Here is a 21,561-nt window from a genome sequence, read left to right as displayed (position 1 = left end):
TTTGCTGTATGTAACTCATATGGGTGCTGCTTAATTCAGTGTGAATTCAACGTCCCGTTTTAATCTATTGCCCTGTTTAGTAGCTTTGTTCAAGCTGCGCACCATTTCAATGAAGGACAGGTTAATAGACCTCAGTAACTTCCTCCTTGCTGATATCAAGAGAGGGAGCACACACATGCTTAAGAAAAGAGATAAAATAAGAGGTATAAAATTGGCCAAATATCTTACCCAAGCTATGTATGTCTGTAGAGGAAATCTGCTAGCTAAAAAAAAAAGTCCTGTGATTGCAGCAGCCTTGGCGCTGATTCAAATAAGCAGTCTGTCTATATTTTTGCTTTGTAAAAGAGTCATGACCACATCATTTTACCATTGGGGAGAGAGCGGCAAAGATCAAATGAAGTACAATAAATTTTAGTGCTTTGAATTCTATCAGTCTATGCCTGATGAAGGGACCTGAGTAGTCTCAAAAGCTTGCAATTTGTTACCATCTTTTCAGTTTGCCATTAAAAGGTATCAACCACTGAGGACTCTCAATTCTAAATAAATTTTAGGGCATAAGGTAAGATTTTCTCCTAGAGTATGTGCACATGGTCAGTAAACGGTGTACGTTAGACGCTGCATACTTGCGCATCATCCAGCTGTTACAGCAGTGGATGGGATATAAAAAAAAAAAAACCATGCCTACTATGCTATGCTTGCACAGACGCCCGCTGCTCACCTGCAGAGACGAACATGCGGCGTGTCTCTCCAGACCGCATCATGTCTATTTATCTTGAAGAAGCGAGCCTCCGTGAGATAAATATCACACGTGCAATGTATTGGACGCTGTGATTCCTCACGGTTCCGTGAACAAATGCAGATTTGCCTGTGTTCAATTGCCGGCAGCGCTTTTGTCGCAGCGGACATGTGCTGCGGACATGTGCTGTGTCCAAAGCGCTGCCAATTCCTGAACATGTGCACATAGCCCCAGGAGAACCAATTTGAAGATAACCTGTCATATTGGAGCTGAGGTACAATCTATGATCCGCATGCTCTGGAGCAGAAAGAAAATGAAAAAGGATATCAGGAATTGTGTGCATGTTATTTTCTTGAAAAATTGGCCAAAAATAATTCTAACCACCAATTTCTATTTTACAGATTTCCTATGAAACGTCCTGAGCATCTTTCCAAATGGGTTAAAGCTGTTAAGTGTTGTGATTGGAAACCTTCAGCAACGAGCAGAATTTGCAGTGATCATTTCAAAGACAAGGATTACATCATGCTTCCAGGGATACCGGTACCCCGACTAAGCTTCTGTGCTGTACCTTCTGTCTTCAAGGCAAGGAAATGTAGAAGAAAACCAGTAACAGCAACACACCAAAACTTTGGAGACTGTAGGTCCATGAAAGTTGTAGATGGACTGCAAGAAACAGAAAAACATAGTGCTTACGACCACACTTACTCAACATTTCACAATGAAGAAAGCCTTCTTCGTTTTACACCTGATACCATGAAACTTAAAAAGAAAGTGAGAACCCTGCAACGTCAGATTCAGAGACAGAGACACACCATTAAAAGGTTATCTAAAACAATTGAACAGTTAAAGGGCAATGGTGCTCAGCATCATCAAAACTAAAGGGCATGGAATCCTCTAGTTGTTTATTTAGGAGTTTTGTACATTTAAGGCTGTTGCACACGTTCAGGATTTTTCTCGGTTTTTTTTCGGACGTTCCATCCCATCATTTTTAATGCATTCCACAATTTTTGTACACATGCTGCATTTTTTTCTGCGAAAAAAACTAATCGCGGTAAAAAAAACACAGCATGTTCATTAATTTTGCAGATTTTTCACTTTTTTGATGCTATTTATTGCATTGGGAAGCTCCAAAAAAAAACACATGCGGATTTCCTGCAGAAAAAGTCCGGTTTTGTTCAGGAAAATTTTGCACACTCCTCAACGTGTGCACATGGCCTAATAGTAACTTTCTGGCAATGTAGTATGCAAAAGCATCCCTTTCAAATGAATATACTGTTATGTCCAGAAATATTTCGACAGTGACAAGTTTTTACATTAGTTGTTTACCAAAACATATTCAAGATACACTTATATAATCAATATGGGCTTAAAGTGCAGACTCTCAGCTTTAATTTGAGAGTATTTACATTCTACTTGGAGTAAGGGTTTAGGAGTTACAGCTCTTTAACAGGTAGATGCCTCTCTTTCAAGAGACCAAAAGTACCGTATTTTGCGGTTTATAAGACGCACCCCAAATTTTGAGGAGAAAAATTAAACCCCCCACTTTTTTTTATATATATAAAATGTTGGTGCTTCTTACATTAAGAGACCTGTGTAGTTTCGAAAGCTTGCAATTTGTTACCATCTTTTCAGTTAGCCATAATAAGGTATCAACCACTGAGGACTCTCAATTCTAAATATTTTTCTATCTACTGGCTAACACGGTACCAAGATATATCTTTCATGTATCTTACATTCCATGTATCTTATTGCTTGGGGTGGTGTCTGCGGTGAAGCAGGGTCACTGCTGGCGGAAGCAGGAGTGGGGCGATGCTGCCGACCCCAGACTGGGAGAAAGGGGTGTTCAGATGTGCAACGCTGCGGGTGTCCGGTGGTGCAGGCCGCAGAGGAGCAGGGTCTCAGGGTCGCTGCTGGAGGAAGCAAGAGTGGCGCAGCGGGTGTTCAGTGGTGCAGGGGCTCAAACGACATTTTGTGAAAGCCCAGAGCCCCCGCACTGTTTACTATGCGGTGGACTCCGGTAAAATGGCTGCTGGGGCAGCGCATGCGCAGATAGAAATCTTGGCTCTGAGATCTCATCTCCCGAGGTCTCCATCTGCACGGCATCCGCTGCCATTTTCTTGGAGACATCGCGTAGAGGCAGGCGCGGATGGAGATCTGTTTTTCTCCATCTGCGCCGGAAGAAGAATGGTTGCCACCATATGCCGCCACCACAGAGTACCGCTCCCGCCGTACCACCACCGCACACCACATGACCATCACAACAACCCCATCTCTGGGCCCGCAGCATTGGCCCCTCGGTAAGATTATAAGAAGCACCCCCATTTTCCCCCTAATTTTATAATCCGAAAAATACAGTAATTGTACATTTCTCTCAAAAGCTCTTTAATGGGTAGCATGGACTTTTCCCTCATTAATCCATCATCAATTAAGCAGGTGTTACGCCATCACCGCCGCCTTCCCGGGTGCCTTTTCATACTTACCGCTCCACGGCATCCCGACGCGGTCCCACTTCTTCGGCGTCTTCTCTACTGCCCGCGCAGCTGGCCTTCTGGTCGGGTGCACTCGCGCACTGGGCTTCACGGCGCACCCGCACTCTCATCTCGTTGATTCATGACACTTCTTCCGCTCTTTCCACTCTGCTCTATTCTTCTGGAGGACTCTGACCCGGAAGGTATGCTGCCGCTCTGCTTATCAGGCCACCTCTTCCGCCTGGCGGTGCCTGATTATCATTTGTATTTTGCAAGTGTCTCTGGCCCTCTCGCCTTTCAGCGTACTCTTCTATGTACCTTCCGTTTTACCTTGTGTATTGTCTTGTGCCTGACCTTTGTCTCTCTTCTAGTTATTCTGGTAGTCCTGGTCATCCATTACCTCCGTTCCTCCTGTGTACCTGAGTTCCTGCCATTCCAGTCTGCTGTCTCTCATCCGTGTTCCATTGTCCTCACCTAGCATTTCAGTTTGCCATAGCAGTAGTCTCCCCTAGGCCTGCTCCTAACGCTCCCTGTATTGGGGGTGGTTTAACTGGTCTACTCGCCCTGGGGAGGTTCGCTGTCGCGGTCCAGTGGGTTCACCCTTTTGAGTCTTCTCAGACCAGAACAGCAGGTAAAAGGTCTGCAGCTGATTCCAGGTTTGGCATTTGCATTTGGAAGCTATTGCTGTGAACCCAGGGTCAAAGAGCTCTCAGTGGAAGTGAAATAGACCATCATTGTGCTTCAGAAAAAGATAGTTATATCTACAAAATGTCCAAACGAATAGGTAATGGCACTTCAAAATGACATATAACCGAATACGGACTTATGTTATCAACAGCCGAAGAAGAAAACCTTATAACAATTAAAATAAATTCTTCCAAATTTTACCCCGATATTCTTAAAATACAAGAAAAGGCACAAAAGACAATATACCAAAGTGTCCAGCAGGGGGGATCCTAGCCTAATCCCTAAAAAAAAATTATATCTCTCTATAACACTGAAATTCAGTAAAATATATCTAGAATCTATATAAGTGGTCACAGCAACAATTCGGGGAGACAAAAACAGCCATTCTCATAGAGATTAGTGTATATCTAAAAGTACACACAGACCGTAATGTGTAATAACTCTGTAAACCAATTGCTGTATAATCTAGGAAATGAAGTGGCGTAGGTCACAAAGGTATGGAGGAAAAAAATAGCTGTGTGCATGTATATGTAATATATGTATTTATATTTATTAGTGATGAGCGAGTATACTCATTGCTCAGGTTTTCCTGATCACGCTCGGAAGACCACCGAGTATTTGTTAGTGTTCGGAGATTTAGTTTTCGTCGCTTCAGCTGAATGCTTTACAGCTACTACCCAGCTTAAGTACATGTGGGGGTTGCCTAGTTGCTAGGGAATCCCAGCATGTACTTATGCTGGTTAGTAGCTGTAAATCATTCAGCTGAAGCGACGAAAACTAGATCTCTGAACACTAAAAAATACTCAGAGGGCACCCGAGTGTGCTCGGGAAATCTCGAGTAACAAGTATATTCGCTTATCACTAATATTTATGAGATTAAACCTGAATTCAAATAAGGAAAAACTATTTAAGTAGTGTCACACTGCTCAAAGCATATGTGCATATAGATATGATATGCAGTCCAGGTCAAGGTGGTACAATATGGTACCACAGTAAAAAGATCATAACAGATTACCTCGGTTCGGTATCCCCTCCAGACCACGTAATGGGGAGATAGGGCATGCGAGGAATCCTCCACCTCGACGTGCATTTCGCCCAGAGCTTTTTCCGGGGGCGTTTCTGGGTGAGGAGAAGGGGATCCTTTTAAATAAAGTGTAGCCAATAGCGGAGCGGAAAAGGGCTTACGATATCGGTGATGTTACATTCTTCCGTCCGTAATTCAATGGCCCATGAAGCGCACATCACCCCTCCAATGAAGATGAACTTCTGGGACGCACTCATTGGAAGGCAAGCTGGAACACATGCAGTTGTGAATTAGAGTGCTCCTGGAAGTACGTCGGGTAGTGATGAGTCACGCATGTGCGCACCACTGGTGGCAATTGTGAAGGAATCCACAGAGAGATGGTATGAATATCAAGGATTTTAGCAGAAGTGAAAGTCATAAGAGCAGTAGAAACCCAATAAACTAAGCAAATGACTGAGGATTGCTATGGAAACGACTAAATCCTATGCATGGTATATTAAAAGTCCACACTGTCCTTATATATACTTCTATAATAAGAAAACTGAACCAGTATAAATCACAATTAAGGTATAACCATATTATCTAATGTATATAATAAGGTAAGTATATCATTTCAGTTTTCTGTACAGTTATTTGGGTTTAATAGTGCAATAATAAAAAGAATTAGTGCAAGTAAAAGGGTCAGAAACAAGACTATTGACTAATAGGAATTTGAGGGTTCTCTATGACAAATTTCTTAGTGACAGTGCTGTCAATAATAATAAAAAAGTGCAATCGTGCAAGTGAGACTGTCAATGAATTTATTATAGTACAGAAATAAGAGTAAGACCAGTATAAAAATACTGAAATGAGTGATCAGTGACTAAAAATATAATATTTATTGAATAGGAAAATATAATACTCACATACATTTATAGCATAATATAGAAAGTGATAAATGCGTAGTGGAATTAAGACACTATACTATGACGTAAAATCGCCCTTATGTTAGTGACAAATTAGAAAGTGACTAGTTCTTTTGCAAGATGGAGGCTGAAGTTCAATGCATGTGCCAGAAAATCACCCAACTACAGATGGCATTTTCGTAAAAAATAAAAAATTCACAAATAAGCTAATGTATTTACAGTTTGTATTATAGTGAACAGGTAGCTTGAAAAATCGTTTATCTGAAGGTGCTGAGCTGAAGAAAGGAGCACTTGTTCAGTGCCATAACGTGGCAAACTCATTTCCTCCAACATTGCAAGAGTCATATCGATGGTCCCATTCGTCACTCATGACGGAATATGTTCGGATGCTGCCTCAGACGCCCAGAAAGCCCCCCATCTGACAAAATAAATAGATAAGAACAAAACAAAAAAAAACCCAATGATATAAATACAAAAAATAAAGATAAAAATATATCAAAAACCCAGTATCTCCTCGCTTTAAACATTGATGCCATCTGATATCTACCTGATTTATAAAAACGCTGCAAAGCCTAAACTTTTGTTCAGGCCTTGTGGACTCATGGCACCCAGTCGATAGATCCATTTGTTCTCAAGTTGAGCTAGTGTTCTACTTAAATCCCCACCCCGTGAACCCATGTTGACCTGATTAATGACTTTTATAACCAGGCCCCTGGGGTTACATCCATGATATCTCCTAAAATGCCATGGGAGTGATTTTAGTGTCTTAACATCCTCTGTAATCCTAGCTTTCTCAATGTCTCGTACATGCTCATGTGTCTGTACCTTGAGTTCCTTGGTTGTCAAGCCTATATAGATTTTTGCACAACGGCATTGTGTGTGGTAAATTACACCATGTGAGGAGCAGTTCAAATATCTCCTAATCTCATAGATGCGGGAACTGTCATGATTGGTGAATCGAGGATTTGGTGTTATTCAGACACCCTTTGCAGAGACCACATGGAAAGAATCCTGTCGGCCCCCCTGTGTATGGTTTCCATTACCAGGTCCATTGGGTTCATAATGACCTTGAACAAGGATATCTTTGAGATTAGCTGATCTCCTTGGCACACATGAAGGGGGGGGGGGGGTGAAACTTGCAGTAAAGTAGGGTCCACCTTTAAGACTTTCCAATGATATTGACCAGATCTTGCCATTTGTTATTGTATGTGGAAATAAAACGTACCTGGTCAGACTTGTTTGTATCATCCGTAGTGGGCATACTGCATTGCGTTGTCTTTGCCGCCCTATATATCCTCTTTTAATTGATCTTTTGGGGGTTCATCCAGAGGGGATAAAGCAAATCAGGTCTTTAGATTGATTGTCAAAATTTTCCATGTTGGAGTAGATTCTCTTGGCTCTGAGAAATTGTGTCCAATGGGGATTCCACGGATAGTGGACCCGGGGTGAGATGAATCTGCCTTAAGGAAAACATTTGTGGCAATTGGTTTCCTGAAAACGTTTGTTTGTATTCGGCCATCAAGACAGGACGAAATTTTGATGTCAAGGAAATCCATTTGCCTACCAGATGTAAAAGTCAATTTGATGTTAAGATTATTGTGATTAAGTTTACACATCAGGTTATTCAACCCTTCCAAGTCACCTTTCCAGAAGATGAGGATGTGATTAATGTACCTCATCCAGTTATGAAAATTGTTCATTCTCTGGAAGAGACCGTCATGGAAATTGTTCCTCTCCCACACCCCTAAGATCAGATTTGCATATGAAGGGGCGCAGGAGGCCCCCATTGCTGTGCCCTGCAGCTGGAGATGCACCTGATTGTTGAAAATAAAGGTGTTATGGCGTAGTAAAAACTCCAGAAATATCAGGACCAAATCAGCAAGGGGGCTGTCCAGATTGCTGGAACAAAGGAACAACTTAATAGCTTCTATTCCATTGTTGTGCTGGATAGAGGTATAAAGAGACTCTATGTCCGCTGTCACCATGACCATATTGTGCTCAAGGTACAACTGGACACGGCGTTGTAAAGCGGACGTGGTGTCTTAGGGTATGTGCACACGTCCGGATTTTTAGCGTTTTTTTTGCGGAATTTCGCCATAAAAATGCTATAAATCCACTAAAAAAAGCTAACATTATGCACCCTATCATTTATAATGCATTCCGCATTTTTTGTGCATATGTTAGCGTTTTTTTCCGCAAAAAAACGCATACCGCAAAAAATCTGGACATGCTCCATCTTTTTGCGGATTTTCTGCGGATTTCCTATCAAAATGGACATTCCGGAAAAATCTGCGCAAATTCCACGAGAAATCCGCGCGAAAAAAGCACGCGGATTTATGGCAGAATTCTCCGGATTTTGTCAGGAAAAAATCCAGGAGCATTCAGGACATGTCAGGATTTTTTCCTGACAAAATCCGGAGAATTCTGCCAGAAATCCGCGTGCTTTTTTCGCGCGGAATTTGTGCGTTTTTTGCGCGGATTTTTTGCGGAATTTTTGCGGATTTTTCCGGAATGTCCATTTTGATAGGAAATCTGCAGAAAATCCGCAAAAAGATAGAGCATGTCTGGATTTTTTGCGGTATGCGTTTTTTTTGCGGAAAAAAACGCTAACATATGCACAAAAAATGCGGAATGCATTATAAATGATAGGATGCATAATGTTAGCGTTTTTTAGCGGATTTATAGCGTTTTTATGGTGAAATTCCGCAAAAAAAACGCTAAAAATCCGGACGTGTGCACATACCCTTAATGTATGACTGGAGAGTCATAACCAGCGGTTTCAAGAAATAATCTACGACATCTGAGATCATCTCACCAGGCCTCCATTACCTGCGACTATCGGGCGTCCTAGTGGATCTGTGGGGTTCTTATGTAGTTTCGGGATTAAGTAGAGAGTAGGAAGCCTAGAATGAAAATTCTTGATATTATCAAGAACTTTCTTCGATATGATGCCCTGATCATGAGCTTTTTCCATTAGGTCGATGAGTTCAGCCTGAAATGAAGACAGGGTGTTGTAAGGCAGTTTACGGTAATATTTGGGATGTGCCTGCTTTTGAACGCAGGTGATTCACCGCACCCTATACATTGGACGGATGATATTTATCTCGCGGAGACTGAGCTTCTCCACAAGATAAAGACATGCTGCGGTCCCATCCACTATGCTGTAACATCTGGCCGCTGCGGGTTGGATGCTGCAGATGTACGCAGCGTCCAACCCGCAGCGTTTACTGAGCATGGAAACATACCCTCAGAAATCTGTGTGAAATGCAATATCTGTTTAGTTTTCAAAAAATTAAGAAAAAAAATTGTGTGGGCTCCCTCGTAATTTTAATAATCAGCAGAGGGAAAGCTGAGGGCTGATGTTAGTATTTTGTTAAGAATCCAATAGCCATAAAGGTTCCCAGGCTGTTAATATCAGCTCACAGCTGTTGGCTTAGCCTTTACTGGCTAGTTTACAGGGGAACCCCAGAAAAACATTTACATGGGTTCCCCCTATAAAATCAAACCAGCAAAGGCTAGTCAGACAGCTGTGGACTGATATTAATAGCCTGGGAAGGGGCCATGGATATTGGCATCCCCCCAGGCTAAAAATATCAGCTCTCAGCCGCCGCAGAAATGGTGCATCTTATAGTTGCGCCAGTTGTGGCTCTTAGTCTTGCTCTTCCCACTTGCCCTGAAGTGGTGGCAAGTGGGGTTCATATTTGTGGGGTTGATGTCACCTTTGTATTGTCAGGTGGTATCAAGCCCACAGGTTAGTAACGGAGAGGTGTCTATAAGACGCCTCTCCATTACGAACCCCATAGTGATATTGTAGAAAAACACAGACACCCAGAATAAAGTTCTTTATTTGAAATAATCACACAGACTCTAAATCTAAATTTCCCATAATTACTGAACACCTAGTCCCAGACGCCCTCGTCTCCTGCAAACAATCAAAAAATAATAAACCAACATATACTTTCCTGTCTGACGTAGTCCACAATAACCAGTGTCCCACGGCGATCTCGCATGTAGAACAGTCACATCGGGAGATGTGACCGCTCAACCCGGCGATACACTGACAGGAGGTAATACCTCCCGCATTGTATCACCAAGCTGCTGTGAGAGTTCACCTGAGTTCATCAGCTCTGGTGCTCTCATGGCACTACCGCTGTGTGAGAACTTTCCCACGTAGCGGTGCCATAAGTGAGAGCATCGGCGCTGATCAGCTACTGAACTCCGGTGAACTCTCACGGCGGCTCAGTGATACACTTCGGGATCGAACACTGACAGGAGGTGAATCGCCAGTAGCCAGGTGAGATGGCCGTGGTATTAAATGGACTATGGCGGAAAGGTGAGTTTATGTTTGTTTATTATTTTTGATTGCAAGAGACACAGGCATCTGGGATTCGGTGTTCAGTGAGTATGTATTGAGTATGTGAATATGTGAATTATGTAAATGTTTTGATTGAACACAGGCGCCGGATGATGAGACTATTCTCTCATCATCGAAAGGGCCGGATTTAAGAGGTGGGTGGCCCGGGGCCCATTTTAGAGGGAGGCCCATTTTTCAAGGTGTTGCAATATGTAATGCAAAAACACAAAATGAAATGAACGCAAGTTTATTTACAGAAATCATTTACACAGATTAATTCAGGTAAAATCATTCATTTTTTACAATCCAGGCACTTTCCTTGATTTTCGTGCTGCAAAATGATGTCTAATGATGTCACTAAAGTCCAATTCACGCAGTATGTGACTCGATGCTCATGATAGCCACATTTACAAGTCGTTCCTGCTTCATGGATGTCCTTAATCAGTTTTCAACTAATTTGAGTTTTGAGAAGGAACGCTTACCACTGCAGTCTGTTACCATCAAAATTAGATATATCCTTAGAGCTATCTCAATGTTTGGAAAAGTGTCATGCACACCCTTTTCCATGATAAGCTTGTACATGAAAAGTTCATTGCTGATATCTTTTGGCTCGTCGTCTGTGAATACATATATCGATGAACTGCATCAGTTTGTAACATTTTCCAATTTAATGTCCAAGTCATCTGAATAAGACCTGACGAGTTGCTCTGCTGTGGCCTTAAGCTCGTCTGAAGGAGGAAGACAGTTCTTTCAGATGGCTAAAAAAGTTAAATTTGCTTGATATATCTTTATTTTCATGAAGACGTTGGTCAAGAGAAGCGATAAACTGATCAATGATAGGCAAGAAAGTTTCTGTTCTGTATTTTTCAGAAGTGTTGAGTTGTACTTTTTCGGTATGGCCATAATCCAATGGATTGAGACACACGTTTCGGCGCCTGTGTCAAGTTCTCATCTGAACATACTCAGATGAACCACACAGCTCTTCGCCTTGCTTCTCATAAATTTTGAAGGAGTCACGCTTTGATGCGACATAGTTTTTTAAGCTGGTCAGTGACGCCACAGCAGTGTTTAGATCGAGTATTGCGTGTTGTAGATTTTTACTAGTAGCATCTGTTCTTTGCAGGATATTATTCCTGAAGGTTGTGTTAATACCAGTTTCAAGCTGATTCATTTGTCTTAACAGTCCTGCTTCACATCGTACACAGCTTTTTTTTCTTCAAAATCATCAGCAATCTGTGTAAGTACATCTTTAATCTGCTGATAGTCATGCCTAAGGGCCTTAGTAGCGTCAGCTCTGCAGAACCAATGCGTTGTTGTGACATGTTTGAGAGGAACAGCTTTTCCAGGAAGTAAAAAAAAATGTACAGCACTCGAGCAGCTTTCTGCAGCATTTTTAGCAACCAGATTTAAAGAGTGTGCCGTACAAGGAATCAAGGATGCAAGATTGTTCTTCTCTCTCACTTTGGCTTGCAGGCCGTTGTATTTGCCACTCATTGCAGATGCATTGTCATAACTTTGACCGCGGCAATTTCCCAGGTCTAGGTCATGTCTCTTCAAAAATTCCAACAAGGAATTGACCATGTCTTGAGCGCCATGGCCTTTGTTTGCTATGAATGTTACAAAGCGTTCCACAGGGCCATGTTTCTCCATATACCTCAACACAAGGGTTAGTTGGTCAACATGAGCTGCATCGGGTGTGGAGTCCAAACAGATGGAGTAGTTTTTTGATTTGTTAACTTGAGAAATAATTTCTCTGACGACTTGATCGCCCATTAAATTATCAATTTAATGGGTGATCAATTTCTTCCATAATTGTAGATGACAAGGAAATTCTATGACCCTTGCCGCAATTGGCTTGAGTTTTGATATGCTGTGCAAGAAAGTCGTCGTACTGGGTGATTAGTTCAAGAATGCCCAGAAAGTTTCCATTTCTAGGTGATGCAACCAATTTATCTCCTCTAAATGCTAAAGGTACCGTCACACTAAGCGACGCTGCAGCGATACCGACAACGATGTCGATCGCTGCAGCGTCGCTCTTTGGTCGCTGGAGAGCTGTCACACAGACAGATCTCCAGCGACCATCGATCCCGAGGTCCCCGGTAACCAGGGTAAACATCGGGTTACTAAGCGCAGGGCCGCGCTTAGTGACCCGATGTTTACCCTGGTTACCAGCGTAAACGTTAAAAAAACAAACACTACATACTTACCTTCCGCTGTCTGTCCTCCGGCGCTCTGCTTTCCTCTGCACTGTGAGCGCCGGTCAGCCGGAAAGCAGAGCGGTGACGTCACCGCTCTGCTTTCCGGCTGGCTGGCGCTGACACAGGATGCAGGAGGAGTGCAGAGAAGCACAGCGCCGGGGACAGACAGCTGAAGTTAAGTATGTAGTGTTTGTTTTTTTAACGTTTACGCTGTATACTGTATATATCTATACATATAATTGTCTAAGGGTTTTTCCGTCTGTCTGTCTGTCTGTCCTGGAAATCCCTGCTCTCTGATTAGTCGAGGCCTGGCGGCCTCGACCAATCAGAGACTGGCACAGCATCGACGTAGAAATCCCGCATCTCTGATTGGTCGAGGCCGCTAGGCCTCGACCAATCAGCAACCGGCACAGCGACGATGATGTCATAATGGTTGCCATGGCGACGATGTCATAAAGGTTGCCTCGACCAATCAGCAACGGGCACTGTAGCCAGGTTACAGGGACATGCATATTCTAGAATACCCGATGCGTTAGAATCGGGCCACAATCTAGTCTATATATAATTGTCTAAGGGTTTTTCCGTCTGTCTGTCCTGGAAATCCCGGCTCTGATTGGTCGAGGCCGCCAGCAACGGGCACAGCGACGATGATGTCATAAAGGACGTAGACATCTCACGTTTCTGATTCAGTGACGGGCACAGTATCGACGTAGATGTCATAATGGTTGCCATGGCGACGATGATGTCATAAAGGTTGCCTCGACCAATCAGCGACGGGCACAGTCTGCCGCGAATTCTGGAATCATCATTGTCCATATACTACGGGGACATGCATATTCTTGAATACCCGATGCGTTAGAATCGGGCCACAATCTAGTATATATATATATATATATATATATATATATATATATATAGGTCTGCTTCTGGGCTGTATATATTAGAAGTTGCTGCTGGGCTGTATATAAATAAGGGGCTGCTGCCGGGCTGTATATACATCAGAGGCTGTTTACCTGTATATATGAGGGGCTGTATAAAGTGTATACACAGCACTATACTGTAAACAATTCCACACTATATACATACAGTATACACAGACACACTGTAATGCAGGATATAGTGTGGACTTGTATATACAGTATGGTACTGTGTAGGACAGGAGCTGCAAGAAAGATACACACACACACACACACAGAGATCATACTCACCCACCGCGACACTGTGAAGACTGATCCACTTCACCTTGGGATCTTCAGTGACTGAAGATCCAGAGTGAAGTCCTGCTGCCCTCCGCGGTGGAGAATCCTCTTCTCACGCCGACATAGTGGCTCCACTTCCTTCCTCAAAGGTAGCTGAACAAACTCTCATCTGATCTAATCCGAGGGAGTGATCAGATAGCTGAATAGGTAGCGCCTAGAAGCTTCTGCTGGGATCGGAGAAGGCTGCCGCATGCCATAAGCTAAGCTTTAGGTACAGGGAGGGTACTAAGGAAGTCTGGCTAGACTAGCTAGGTCAGTGGATGCTGACGCAGGTCAGGTGCCATGACTCTGCCGCTCTGCGCCAGCCACTGAGATGTAGGACCGTAGCCAGGTCCATACACTTTCAATAGTTTCTCTTTTGTTAAATGTTCCTTATCATTAGAAACGGTTCACAGCAAAGAGACGTGTATTTTACATGTTTTGAGATATTTATCCCTATATTGGTGGGAGGCCCCCGCTTGGTGGGTGGCCCAGGGCCCGGGCCCCTTGGGCCCCCCCCCCCAAATCCGGGCCTGATCATCGGCTCATGCTGTCTGTCATATGTGACAAGACATAGCCGGATGGGAGTAGTAGTCCCATCAGCCGATGCCTGGGTACACACACACCTATTCGCCGCCCACACACAGACTCATGCACATATTCTGCGTCCACACACTCCTCCTCCTTCTGACGTCATTTCCCTTTGACAATTCACAGCGTTTTTGGCAGCAAATCTGAAGCAAATACGCAAACCTTTTTACACCTGCGTTTTTGCTGTAGATTTGACTGACTCAATTGAAGTCAACGAGTCAAAAATGCTGCAGTAATGCAAAAAGAATTGACATGCTGTAGAAAATAAAACGCAAATAAGGACGGAAATTTACGGATCATGTGCACAACACTTCAGGATTGCAGTTTTGGAGCATCCCTTTCAAATGAATATACTGTTATGTCCAGAAATATTTCAACAGTGACACAAGTTTGTACATATTAGTTGTTTACCAAAACATATTCAAAATACACTTATATAATCAATATGGGCTTAAAGTGCAGACTCTCCGCTTTAATTTGAGGTTGTTTACATTCTAATTGGAGTAAGGGTTTAGGAATTACAGCTCTTTAACAGGTAGCTGCCTCTTTTTTTCAAGAGACCAAAAGTAATTGGACATTTATCTCAAATGTCCTTTAATGGACTGCATGGGCTTTTCCCTCATTTATCCATCATCAATTAAGCAGGTAAAAGGCCTGGAGCTGATTCCAGGTTTGGCATTTGCATTTGGAAGCTAGGGTGACCCGGTACAACAACTCCCCGCTCATCAGAAAATAGGGAAATTTTGTGTCTGCCCCGGCTCCTGTACAACCCCATTAATAACTGTGACACTATTAAAGGCTTCCCTCAGAGTGGGGTCCCTATGTTGAGCAGTCCCAAAATTTTCACCGGTTACCTCTAACTCCAGAATGTCAGATGCAGGGGACACTTCCTCCTCATCCCCAACCAGAACACATAAAGGAAACCTGTCTGTCTCTGGGTGTGGCGATACCTTTTTAGGGTTCATTGGTTCCCTACTCTTGCTAGGGACCTCAGAACCCTTTCCCCACAAATCCCAAAACCAACAGAAATCCCGGCCAATAATTATAGGGTGCAACAAGTTCCAAACGACGCCGACTTCATGGGACTTAGTGCCACATGCTGTTTCAATATCCACCCTGGCCATAGGGTAGTCCTTTGCATCACCATGTATGCACCGCACGCCGACCTTCTTTCCCAGGAGCGGGTGGAGAGGAAAAGTGGCCCTCACCAGGGTCACTAAGCTCCACGAGTCTAACAGCGCCGTTACTGCTCGACCGTTCACCTTTACGGGACACGCTTGAGGCCCCTCGTTGGGCGGAGAGTTCATACTGCAGGCTGGATATGCATAGTATGAACTATGGCGTCCCATGCTGCAGTCCATCTGCTCAGTGGTCTGGGAACAATGGGCAGCTATATGTCCTGACCCGTGGCACCTCCAACAAATAATATCACCCGTAGGGACCTTGGGCACCACCTCCCCCGCCCTTTGTAACCTTGGACGCCCCACCCCTTTTTGGGACTCAGCCCCTTTCTGGGACCCCCAGTACGGTATGGGCTGCCTCTGGATCGCCCCCAAGGGCTATGGGGAACTCGGTACCGGGCCCTTCTGTAGTCAATGGGGATGTCACGGCGGCTGACCCGGTCCGTGGCTCTCGGGAGGTCCGTTGATGAACTGGGGGAAAGGTCTTTAAAGGGATAATGTTCGTGACGCCACCTGTGGTATTCGGTCAGGGTGACCGATGCTGCTTAGGGGTCCGAAGGGGTGATGTTATGGCAGCTAGATGGTATACCTTCCCACAGATGAAGTATGTCCCCAGGGCTTCCCAGAGTGTAGATGGTGGATAGTGCAAGGCGCAGTGAATAACGAGGACTCAGGGGTGCAGTCTTTTTACCTTTTACTGAAGGCTTCAGCATCCACAGTCCAGGGTAAGGACCACAGGGTAGGCAGAGTCCGGCCAGTCCAAAGGCAAATCCAGAGTCCCCTTATTCAGGAGGAATTCTATAGTCTTCCCCTAGTGCACAGTAACGTAGTAGGTCCCTACTTGCATAAGCTACCATAAGGTCCTCACTGTTGTTACTCCTCTCTGTCCCCCAGATGGTACGGATAGGACAAAACCCGTATGACTGATGGCCTGAGACTTGTTTATAGGGACCCTAGAGATGCCCCGACCCCACAAGTTGCCACTGTGTCGTCTTAGGTATAAAGGTCGGACAGCCAACTTGGAATTAACTGCCCTGCCAGTCTCTGAAGTAACGGCATAGAGCTCTTTACTCCCTTGGTATTCTGGCTACCAGATCTGCACTTCAGATAGAGGCAGCCTGCTTCTAGCTGGTCTCCCACTGATGTTTCATTCCTGTTGCTATGACTTCTTTTCTCACTCACTACAGCACAATTCCTTTTTTGTCCTTTCTGAGGATGCTGCCGCATGGGTTGCAGGCACAGCTCTGTGTCCTTCTTCCTCCTCAGACTGTAGTCTGGATCTGACTACGGATCACCCCAGCCAGCTCGACCGGGAGACCTTTCCTCGTCGGTCCCCAGCCAGGAACACTCCTCCGACTTCTCCTTCTGATACTGACTCACTAACTTTCTCACCAACCCCCCAGTTTTACCCTAATGTGAGGAGTGGCCTAATAGAACCCTTAGCTCCCCCTGGTGGAAGAACAACATTACTGCAACGAACCAGGACTCTGGGGTGCTGCACCTCCCGAAGGAGCCTTCTAACCCTTGGTATCTCTCAACCAGTCCGATCAGCTCGTTGGCATTCTGGGGATCCCACTGGGCAACCCAAGTCTGTATAGGCCTCAGGAGGGAATGCACAAACCGATCCATCATCACTCGTTCTACCATCGGTGCAGGTGTAGATGACTCTGGCTGCAGCCATTTCTGGACCAGGTGCAACAGATCAAACATTTGGGAGCGAGGCGGTTTGTCCCGGTGATAGGCCCAGCAGCGAATTCGCTGTGCCCTAACAGTCAGTGTCACCCCCAAACGTGCGAGAATCTCAGCTTTCAATTTGGGATACTCCTTTGCATCCTGCAAGGTCAAGTCATAGTACGCCTTTTGATTTTCTCCCGTCAAGTATGGCCCCAGTACCTCTGCCCACTGCTCTGGCGGAAGTTTTTCCCCTCTCAGCGACCCTCTCAAACACCGTCAGGAAGGCCTCAACATCATCCCCAGGGGTCATTTTCTGCAATGCGCGTCTTACCATTTTCCGGACGTGGGTGTCATCAGCCAGAGCTGGGTTTGGGGCGCTCATCCTTCCCTGGATGGCGGTTGTCAGAAGCTGCATCTGCTGCCGTTCCTCCTGCTGGCTCTGTTGTATCTGCTGCAGTTTTTCTTTAACGTTTGACCTGCATTCTCATGTCAATAGAGTAAGGTTTACAAAAATTGTGCCGTTCTAAATATTTTTTTAATCTGAAAATTCGTTGTTTTAAATCGTCTTTTTTGGCCGCTCTTTGTTGCTGATATTGGGTGGCAGATTGGGAGCTCTGGAGATCCATTGTGAAGATATCGCTCCTTTTGCAAGCCTCAGAACATTGACATATAGAAGATGCTAAGCACAGCCTAAATAGGGGAGGTGCACAGTCATAGGTGCCCAAACCTGAACGTATACAATATAAAGTGACTAGCACACTCCAGGGTGTTGTGATGCAAAAAAGTGGGGATTTATTACATACAGTAAATCACAAACGTTTCGGTCGATACTGGACCTTCATCAGTGTGCTAGGTATAATTGTATACTTGTATGGCCCCAAAAACAATAGACTACTCGGATTTGCATCAATCAGACATGCTGGAAAAAAAGCAACAAGCCGGGAAGAAACAGAACCAGGCTGGTCAACTGACGGTGAGTCAGAATAATGGGTGGCACTGAGGCTCAAAAGAGCTGTCAGTACGCCAGGACACTAGGGATAAATGCGGTATCCACCGCTAATAGAGTGTGTCCACTCCACTCTATTAGCGGTGGATACCGCATTTATCCCTAGTGTCCTGGCGTACTGACAGCTCTTTTGAGCCTCAGTGCCACCCATTATTCTGACTCACCGTCAGTTGACCAGCCTGGTTCTGTTTCTTCCCGGCTTGTTGCTTTTTTTCCAGCATGTCTGATTGATGCAAATCCGAGTAGTCTATTGTTTTTGGGGCCATACAAGTATACAATTATACCTAGCACACTGATGAAGGTCCAGTATCGACCGAAACGTTTGTGATTTACTGTATGTAATAAATCCCCACTTTTTTGCATCACAACACCCTGGAGTGTGCTAGTCACTTTATATTGTATCAGAACATTGACAGACAGCTCCTCTATGTATTCCACAGATACTTTTTCAAAAACATCATGTACAATCCATCTTGATTTTCCTTTTGGAAACAAAATTTTTGTGCGTTTAGAGCCGGCAGATTCTGTATTTTTTGGCTATTTTAACTGTGGCAATTGGTCTTCCGACATTACAATCGTGTGTCAAAGCGGCCAGTTTTGTCTGTGCTTCCATAGAATCAATCCCAAAGTGGATGCGTTTTTTATGGTATTTCAACGCAAGGCTGTGGAAATTTTCCAATGATCCTGTGTGACAATTGTGCACTAAGTATGGCAAATCGTTCAATAATTGTGGGCTGTTGACAATTTTTTGAATATTTAAATAAGGTGGAGTTTCTTTTTTTTAACCACAAAATTTGTACATCTTCCGTATGTTCTGCCAGTGGCCCGTGACTGCATTGGTGGTACATGTTGCAGCCATCCCACTGATGTTTGTTTGTAATGTGTTGCAGGCATGACAACCATTTTTCCTCTAATAAGTCAGCATTATTGTTACATGTTTTAATGGACCACCAGAGATGTAGAGCAATTTTATCTATCCATGGTGTAATCTCCTTGCTGAGATTTGATAGACTTGCCGCTTTGAGTTTTTTCTTAATAGATTTTGCATAATGCCACACAAGCTGGTGGTTGATGTCAGAATAGTCATTTCTCATTTTGCTTCGTATGCTGACGTGCCTATCTGAAGCAAAAATTTCAATTTTAAAACCAGAATTAAGTAGTCGATCCATGCAAACTGTGAACCCATACTTTTCCATTGCAACAGATGATTTACATTGTGCTTGTTGCACGACCTCAAAGTCTATTATTTTATCTGAAATTGTGTCCATGACTGTATATACACAGTATTTCGCACTGTGACCAGGACTGTCACATTGGCCATCACCGGAAACTATGATTCTCTTTTTTTGGATTTCCTGTCTAACCTTTTCCTGTTCTGCTTTCCAAGCAATATCAATTGCAGGGAAAAAAAATTTACTTTGGTACCTGTAGTATGTTTTTTCTGATATTGCCAACAATCCCAAAATGTTCAAAAGTTCATGCACTTTTTGGAAATTAAGTCCACTGAAAAGAATTGCGGAAGCCAGCAAGATGTTTTCAGCTGCAAAATTACCAATTTTCGGCTGTGTCTCAAAAATATTGCTTTGGTGACCCAGTCGGCATGTGCCAATTACTCTAATGTAACTACCATCTACAATTTTTATGACAGTTACAATTAAATGTTTGCATCTGGAAACATCAAGACATTTCACTTTTTTGTAAAGGGCTTATCCAAGCAAGATTCAAAAACAAGTAGTTTCCTTTCACTAACCGTTTGATTTATGAATTGAACACAGTCCTCATCATGGATTGGTACTTGTTCTTCAAAACTTATAGATGCCAAATCAAATAGATCAGATTCATTAGCACTTGGCAATTCTGGAATATACTCTGAAACATCTGGAATATTAAAACTCTCATTTTTTCCTCTAGAAATTTCATCACTGTTAGATAGTGGTGATAGTGGTGTTATCCCACTTAAAAATTCCTTTTCTAACACCAAAGACTTTTTAATATTTGAAGTTGGCACATTTGATCTTTTCTTCAATGGGATTGTAACTCTTTATCGTAATTTGGGGCTGAAAACAATGGTAGTTCTTCCCCCTGTCCATAAGTGGCAAAATCCGCTATTATTTCATTATCCATATTTCCTTCACAGTCTAACACTTGATTGAAGAATATGGATGAATTTTCAAGTGTAAAGTCAGTCTGTATGCCAATACTACAGATTTTTTTTTCTGGCGCATCAGAATATTCAATGTTGACACTCGGGGTATCAGTTGAAACTGATTTGGTACTTTCATCTGGTTGACGTTGCCTTTTCCTACGAGTACGCTTACCTATTGCCAAAGTCTCTGGAATGACAAATTTTCCCTCTTCTAAAGAAGGGAATAATAATAATAATGTTATTTATATAGCGCCAACATATTCCGCAGCGTTTTACAAATTGTAGAGGGGACTTGTACAAATATCGGAAGGGAATATCGATGGGAGAGCATTTGGACGCAATGATCGTCCGGAAACATTCTGAATGTAGCAATCAGATGTGAAGTAACTTGAACACAAATGATATTTATTGTTTTTGTTTCCATCAAAAATAATTTGAGCTAATTGGTCAACATTTGAAAAATCTTGACCCGTTTGGAGAAGCCATTGCTTTATTGTGTTAACATCTTTAGGAAAAGGGTGTAAAATTACCGTATTTTTCTGACCATAAGACGCACTTTTTTTTTCCTCCAAATTTGAGAGGAAAGTGTGGGTGAGTCTTATGGTAGGGATGTAACCTGGGGAGGGGGCAGCAGCGAGTGGGATTGCACTGGGAGGCAGGAGGCAGAAAAATGTCCCTGCTGGGCTTCAGGAATCAGCACTGGGGAAACCACATGGTCCCAATCATTAAAGTGCAGTGAATATTCATTAGCTGCTTCCCCGCCCACCTGTCAGCTGAGTGGTGAGTCAGGAGCAGCAAATGAATACTCCTTCACAGGGACACACATGGTTTCCCCAGCGCTGGATTCCTGCAGCAGCTGGGGAGATCTGTGTGTCTGGTGGAGGAGGGGGCAGCAGCAGGGGCCAGAGGAGACAAGATCGCTGCATACCTTACAGGCTGTGCTGGATGCTGAGTGCTCCAGCACTAGGACCTGTGTGATGTCATGAAGAGGGCGGGCTGGAGCATCACATGGCAGCACAGAGCCCTCCCTCTTCTAATATAATCACAGGTCCTGCAGACTCCCCACTAGAATCTGCAAGCTTACTTCTGTGCTGTGGAGAGGCAACAAAAGAGAGCGCTCTGTGGTGTCATGGGATGGGATGCTCCAGCATTTTACCTCACCACAGTGTGACTGGCTGCCACAATTAAAAAGTTAGTCACTACAACACATAGTTCACCACAGAAGTGGCAGAGTGCTTTATTGTGACTCCCAGCATGCCATAGGTTCTGCTGGACATGCTGGGAGTTATAGTTCTCCCAATGGGATCTCAAAGCAGCACTCCAGTGTTATTTTTCAGTGCTGGAGTGGTGCTT

The 21,561-nt window shown here is 43.8% G+C and overlaps 1 protein-coding gene across 1 annotated transcript in view; it reads left to right on the top strand.

Annotated features, from left to right (window-relative positions):
• Positions 1-6,243, top strand: part of LOC138649487 (uncharacterized) — a 90,833-nt gene extending 84,590 nt beyond the window's left edge. Inside the window, exon 6 of the mRNA XM_069739964.1 lies at positions 1,138-6,243. Within this exon, the coding sequence (XP_069596065.1) occupies positions 1,138-1,615 (478 nt within the window). The 3' untranslated portion in view covers positions 1,616-6,243. The remainder of the gene's footprint in view (positions 1-1,137) is intronic.
• The last annotated feature ends 15,318 nt before the right edge of the window (positions 6,244-21,561 follow it).

This window comes from Ranitomeya imitator, chromosome 1, assembly GCF_032444005.1.
Source record: "Ranitomeya imitator isolate aRanImi1 chromosome 1, aRanImi1.pri, whole genome shotgun sequence".
Classification (NCBI taxonomy): Eukaryota; Metazoa; Chordata; class Amphibia; order Anura; family Dendrobatidae; genus Ranitomeya; species Ranitomeya imitator.
This window is presented reverse-complemented; position numbering and strand designations above follow the sequence as displayed.